The following is a 7,135-nucleotide window of genomic DNA, read 5'->3' on the forward strand; positions in this document are numbered from 1 at the left end:
TTTCTGTCTTTTGTGAAGTGCTTGGCTGTGGGCAATTCTATTTATTCTGTGATACTGATACAAGATACAGAATTATGCAGATACTAAATTTTATCTGTCATACGCTTACAAAACATATTGACTGAGGAAGTACAATGCTTTATGTAAATGTATTGGGAAAAGACCTTTTAAGTCAATGCATGGGGCAAGGGAAACAGCGATTGTTAATGTAACATAATACTTCAGGTGCTTGAAGTGTAACAGTTGTCTTACATGTGTGTATAAAATATCTGCTTAGTTTCAACAGATGACTGTATGCAATCTTTGGGAATTACAGATGCAACTTGCGTGATACATTTCAGTTTTCCTTCTCCAAGAATCTTTGGTCAGCGTCTACGCACCATGTCTGACCACTTCTGTAATGTGAGTAAATCTTTAATGGGTGAAGAATGTATTTTATTATTAAGTGGTGGATACATAAAATCTTTTTTAAAATGTTTTGGGGTTGTTTTTTTTTTAGGATTATTCTGTAGATCAGGAACGTATAAAAACAAGATCAGTCATTTTGCTCACAGAAAACACTGACTGTCATGCACTTGGGATCCTGCGCTTTTTGCAGCACGCAGAAGCTGAAATTCCACCAGAACTGCATGATTTTACTGCCAAGATGCTAGAAGCTGAAGAAGAAAAGAAATTTTCAAGGCCACTGTGCGCCTATCTTAAAACATTTGGGATTTGCAAGTAAGGAAATACCCCGTTTTCTTGAAACCCATAGCAGTGCAGAAAGGTGTTGTATGCCCTGGATGATGACTGCTTCTATTTCCTTGATGAATTTTCCTGTTGAATATTTTTATTCAGACCAGGTTTTCCTCATTTTCTTTCTGTTGCCTGTTGCATCTGTTTCACTTTCTTGGGTACTTGCCTAGATGTACTTCAGGGAACTTTAAGCATTGTTTTGGTTAGTATTTTAACAATAATTGTACAAGGTTTGTGCTTTACTCTCTCCCCTATTACCTTCTGGCCCTCCAGGAGTGGGTGAGTAGATGGTGACTCTCTTGAGTTGTAACTGCATTGTTAGTAGTGCCTGAAGGAAGAAGCTGGTGTGTTCTCGGATGTGACTTCTAGCATAGATAACTGTTGTTGCAAGTAACAAAAAATCCTGTGTTAGTATTTGCTTTGCTCTGAAACAAGTTTTCTGGCGTTTTTTGTTGTGCAGACTTAGCCACAAAGAGGTTTTTGGCTGTTTCTGTCTAAGAGTTACGGGTGCTATTTGAGGCAGAAATTGAATATTGAGGGCTGATGAACTTTGTGTCTTAAGCCATTGTAAATCACATCAAAATACTTTACAACTGCTTTTAATACATAGGAATAGAGCAGCTTGTCCAGATCGTCATCAAATTAATATGCAAATGGATATACCCCAGAATATACCTGATAAAATTCTACAAGCACCTGGATATGTGACAGTAAGTTACTATTTTCCTTGGTTTTGGTACCAAGAAGACAGATCTTAAGTAGCTACTTAGCATATGACTTTTTGTATTATATTAATATTACTGTAGTATGTATACTATATATTTTGGATATTCGTTATTTTTGAGCTTTTTTTCCTCTCTCCTTGCATAAATAAGCATGCCAGATGTTCTTTTAACCGTTAGCTTGAATTGAAAATGTTCTGCTAGTGATTCTGAGTTTACGTCAGGTTTTCTTCTACATTTAAGATTCCTGTTCTATGGGAAAAGGGCTTATGATCTGTTTATTCCTTCCCTCTACAAATTGAGATCCTATATCAAAGTCAGCAAAGATTAACATTCCTGTAAGCTTCTATTATATTTATGGTAGAGGAAAAGAAATTTATCTTTTGAAGCAAAAAGAAGTGGAAGATGATGTGTGTTTTGTTGGAACCGAGGAATTTTTTTATTGGCTGATGTGTTCATGCAAACTTGTTGAAAAACAAGCACATGCTGGCCTTGTCATTTGAAAGTAGCGTTTTCATTTGCAGTATCCACAGAAAATGGGATGATGCAAACTGGATAAGCTCTTCCCTTACCTTCTAGATGGAGCATTATTGCCTACTTTTGCAAGTAATAGAGGAGCCAGCAAGGAGAGGTGCCGTGCTTGACCTCATGCTCACCAGCAGGGAAGGGCTGGGGGGGAATGTGACACTCCAAGGCAGCCTTGGCTGCAGCGATCATGAGATGGTGGAGTTCAAGATCCTCAGGACAGTGAGAAGGGCACACAGCAAGCTCACCATCCTGGTCTTCAAGAGAGCAGACTATGGCCTTTTCAGAAACATGCTCTGTAAGGTTCCATGGGGTAAAGCCGTAAAGGGCAGGGAGGCCCAAGTCTGCTGGTTGATATTCAAGGATACCTGCTACAAGCTCAGGAGTGTTGCGTCCCGACTAGAAGGAAGTGCGGCAGGAGGGCCAGGAGACCTCCATGGATGGATAAGGAACTGCTGCAAAAATTTAGAAGGAAGAAAGAAGCTTATAAAAGGTGGAAGCGAGGACAGGCGGCCTGGGTAGAATATGGGGCATTGTCCAGGAAGCCAGGGATCAGGTCAGGAAAGATAAGGCCCAGTTAGAATTGAGTCTGGCCAGGGATGTGAAAGATAACAGGAAGGGCTTCTGTAGGTATGTTGCAAACAAAAGACAGACTAGGGATAGTGTGGGCTCTCTCCAGAAGCTATCAGGAGAAGCGGCGTGCTCTGACCACACCACTCAAGTCTTGGAAAGCAGATGCAGGAACTGTGAGAATGAAGACGTTAGGCCCACTCCATGGGAGGATCCGGTTCAAGACCATCTTAAGAACTTGAATGTGCACAAGTCCATGGCACCTTATGAAATCCATCCACGGGTCCTGAAAGAGCTGGCGAATGCAGTTGCTGAGTCACTGTCCATCGTATCTGAAAAATCATGGCAGTCAGTTGAAGTTCCTGATGACTGGAAAAAGGATAATATAACCCCCATTTTCAAGAAGGGGAAGGTGGAAGACCTGGGGAACACAGACCAGTCAGTCTCACCTCTGTGCCTGGCAAGATCTTGGAGCAGATTCTCCTGGAAAGAATGCTGAGGCACATGAGAAACAACGAGGTGATTGGTGTCAGCCAGCATGGCTTCACTAAGGGGAAATCCTGCCTGACCAATTTGGTGGCCTTCAATGATGGGGCTACGGAAGTGGTGGATGGGGCACAGCAGCTGACATCGTCTGTCTGGTCTTCTGCAAAGCCTTTGACACTGTCCCACACAACATCCTTCGTTCTAAATTGGAGAGACATTAATTTGATGGATGGGCCACTCAGTGGATAAAGAACTGGCTGGATGGCTGCATGCAGAGAGTAGTTCTGGTCAACAGCTCAGTGTCCAAATAGACATGGGTAACAAGTGGTATCCTTCAGGGGTCGGTGTCAGGACAACATCTTTGTCAGCGACATGGACAGTGGGATTGAGTGTCCCCTCAGCAAGTTTGCTGACGACACCAAGCTGTGTGGCTCGGTTGATACGCTGGAGGGAAGGGATGCCATCCAGAGGGACCTGGACATGCTTGTGAGGTGGGCCAATGCCAACCTCATGAAGTTTAACCAAGACAAGTGCAAGGTCCTACACCTGGGTTGGGGCAACCCCACACACAGGCACAGGCACAGGCTGGGCGGGGAAGAGATTCAGAGCAGCCCCGTGGAGAAGGACTTGGGGGTGGTGGTCAATGAGAAACTGAACATGAGCCAGCTTCAGTGTGTGCTTGCAGCCCAGAAACCAACCGTATCCTGGGCTGCATCAGTAGGAGTGTGACCAGCAGGTAGAAGGAGGTGATCCTGCCCCTCTGCTCTAGTGAGACCCCACTTTGCATACTGAGTGCTGTTCTGGTGTCCTCAAGTAAGGACATGGAGCTGCTGGAGCAAGTACAGAGGAGGCCATGAGGACGATCAGGAGGCTGGAGCACCTCCCGGATGAAGACAGGCTGAGAAAGTTGGGGCTGTTCAGCCTGGAGAAGAGAAGACTGCGTGGGGTCCTCATAGCAATATCTGAAGGGGACCTACAAGGATGTCGGAGAGGGACTCTTCATCAGGGATTGTAGTGGCAGGACAAGAGGTAATGGGTTTAAACAAGGGAAGTTCTGGTTCGATACAAGGAAGAAGTTTTCTGCTCTGAGGGTGGTGAGGCCCTGGAACAGGTTACCCAAAGAAGTGGTAAATGCTCCATCCCTGGCAGTGTTCAAGGCCAGGCTGGACAGAGTCTTGGGTGACATGGTCGAGTGTGAGATACCCCTGCCCATGGCAGGGGGGTTGGACCTACACAGTCTTAAGGTCCTTTCCAACCCAAACTATTCTATGATTCTGTGATTTTATACTAAGATGTCAGTGCTTTTTGAAAATCATTTTGATACGAAGTGTTGTTCTAATTGTGCCTCGTTGGGTGTTTCATTAAGTTTCACAGTCATGAAACCATTGTGGTTACTGGGTTGACTTTGATGTGGTGGTTCTTCACATGCCAGTAAGAGTTTGTATCTCCAGCTCCCTTCACCTGGCTTTTCGGTCCCTTTTATACTGGAGTGTCTCCCTGTACAGCAGTATTGTACAAGCTCTCTCTTGTCTCCTTGTTGGATGATGATTGCTGAGGGAAAGCATGTAGACATTGGTCCTTCCAGAATTTTAGCTCTTGGGTCTAAGATGTGCTGCATTCCTTCTGCTTGGATGAGCTGCTTCTGCCACCTTCCTTTCCTGTCTTTTGTGTAATTTATGTGCCTTAATGTCATGCGGTTAATAAGTAGTATCCATTCCCAAAAGTCACAGGTTATGAGAATAGAAAGTAAGGAGAACTGGGTGGTTTCTTCAGTGTCACTCCATTTTTGCCTAACAAATAAGCTTTTGTTGGAATGAGTTTTCAAACCCTTTGACGATCTACAGGTATCTGGTTTTAGTGCCTGAGACCAGGACAGGTTTCATGACACTACTGCTAGAAACATGCACTTACATGTGGTGCACTCAAGACAGCAGGTGTGACTTAGTCTGTTTCCTCATTTAATTCTGAATTCGGAATTATTCATAAGAGTATGAATAATACACTAACAACTCATAATCTTCTGAAATGTCTGTATGCAGCAGCGTCTTTGTCTCCTCATTAGGCTGGAGAGAGGTAAGTGATCTTGAATATGAAAATTTAACATGTCATTCATTTAAGAAATCATGTAGTCCTCCTTTCTTCTCAGGTGTTTTTTGTTTTCAGATATTGCCTCTCCACATTGTAAGTGCAACAAATTACTTTGGTCGAATAGTAGATAAACAAAAGGACCAATATACAATTCTTGCTGAAGAAATTAATGAGTATTTTAAGAACCCTAGTAACAAAATTTCTGTTAAAAATGTGAAGGCACTAGCATTTTATGGATTATGTGAGAAAAGACTTTTTCACAGGTAAATATTTTGGGATATTTTTAATTACATATGTCAATTTTTTATACAGAGTAATTTAAAACTCTTACTGTTTCCAGTTTTAAAAAAAGTCAACCCACCTCCAAAACCGGGAAAAAAATCACTGCTATTCAGACCTTTAAAAACCTATTTTTAAGTTACTAAGTGGAAAGCAGAATGACTACTCGTGCATGGGCACACACATTTAAATGTTTTGATATGAAAATGTAATTTTCTAAGTGAGTATATTAAAAAACTTTTTGCAACTATTTAGATGAATAGTAATTCTGTGTTCCTTTTCCTACTGTATGAAGGGTTCAGGTGGTAGAGATTTACCCAAAAGAGGAGGAAAATTTGTTCTTTAGTGTCAAAATTAAATATATAGATGAAGGCAGAACAAGTCAAGTTCAGAGCTGTCAGCTGCTTCACTTGCCTGCAAGGTTTCAGTGTCTGCCACCTCAGGCTGTGGAATTCATAGTTTGTAGAGTGAAACCCATTGATAAAGAAACTGAATGGAACCCAGAGGTAATGTTCATGTTTCTGCAATATATTTTCTTTGTTCTTTAATTTCTGTGCATTATTTTCTACAAGCAAACAGTAATGAACTGCAAACTTAGTTATGAAATTTCATTGCTTATTAGTATTACAAGTAAATATCTGCTACTGGGCCAGATTCTAATAAGTCATTTTTTTGTGGGTTTTTTCCTACAAAATATGAAAGTGATGTTTATGGGGTTTTCTTGTCTGATTTAAAGGGCTTTTTCCAGAACTAGCTATTGCTACTTTTGAATCTGTGGGGTGTAACAGCAGAACAGTAGCCTCTATAAATTGACCTGTGTTGGAGTATTCTTCCATTAAGGAAGATACTTCCTTAAAGGCTAGTACTGTTTTAACCTACGGTAAAGTTGGAGTATTTCACTAGTTTACTCAAAACTCTTTTTATTTATCGAATATCCTTTTCATTGTTAAGCTCAGAAGATTGTTTCATTATGATTAAAATAACTGTATAGTTATGTTGGTATGTACCTCAAGTGCAATGAAAATTTGTTTTTCATAGGTAACTCATTACATACATCACAAAATCAAAGGAAAACCACATGAAGCAAAAATAGTACATACCTTGGGAAATACAGCTTGGGTTGACCAAATGGTAGGTATAGAACTGTACCATTACAAAATATTTGTATCTAAACTCCTTTTTCATAGAGCACACATTCTTCTCTTTCCTTCTGTCTGTTCCTGTTTTAACTTTATTCTGTGTCGTATTCACGTGTTGGTTAATTTACTGTGATGGTGTCTGAGCAGTGGAACAGGTTGCTCAGACGTTGTAATATCTCCATCGTTAGAGATACTCAAAAGCATCTGGGAGATGGTCCCAGGCAGCTGACTCTAGGAGATCCTTCATTTTGTGAACAAGGAGTTCTGTGAGGAATTCTTATCAAAGGTAGCTCAGAAGTTGAGGGATTTTTACTTTGAAAACAAGTTTAAGTAGATTCCTGTTTAGAATCATAGAATCATAGAATAGTTAGGGTGGGAAAGGACCTTAAGATCATCTAGTTCCAACCCCCCTGCCATGAGCAGGGACATCTCACACTAAACTGTGTCGCCCAAGGCTCTGCCCAGTCTGGCCTTGAACACCACCAGCGTTGGAGCATTCACATCTTCTTTGGGCAACCTAGTCCAGTGCCTCACCACCCTCACTGTGAAGAACTTCTTCCTTATAGACGCTCCCCCTGTATAGTTTGTAAC

The 7,135-nt window shown here is 41.6% G+C and overlaps 1 protein-coding gene across 1 annotated transcript in view; it reads left to right on the forward strand.

Moving 5' to 3' along the window:
* Positions 1-6,617, forward strand: part of LOC104406418 (putative ATP-dependent RNA helicase TDRD12) — a gene marked incomplete at its 3' end in the record, with an annotated part of 26,889 nt that extends 20,272 nt beyond the window's left edge. The window contains exons 16-21 of the mRNA XM_010015386.1: positions 278-421; positions 513-720; positions 1,346-1,445; positions 5,202-5,389; positions 5,701-5,911; positions 6,444-6,617. Coding sequence (XP_010013688.1) covers positions 278-421; positions 513-720; positions 1,346-1,445; positions 5,202-5,389; positions 5,701-5,911; positions 6,444-6,617 — 1,025 coding nt within the window. The remainder of the gene's footprint in view (positions 1-277; positions 422-512; positions 721-1,345; positions 1,446-5,201; positions 5,390-5,700; positions 5,912-6,443) is intronic.
* Positions 6,618-7,135: the final 518 nt, after the last annotated feature.

This window comes from Nestor notabilis, unplaced genomic scaffold (genome assembly GCF_000696875.1).
Source record: "Nestor notabilis isolate BGI_N333 unplaced genomic scaffold, ASM69687v1 scaffold845, whole genome shotgun sequence".
NCBI lineage: Eukaryota > Metazoa > Chordata > Aves > Psittaciformes > Psittacidae > Nestor > Nestor notabilis.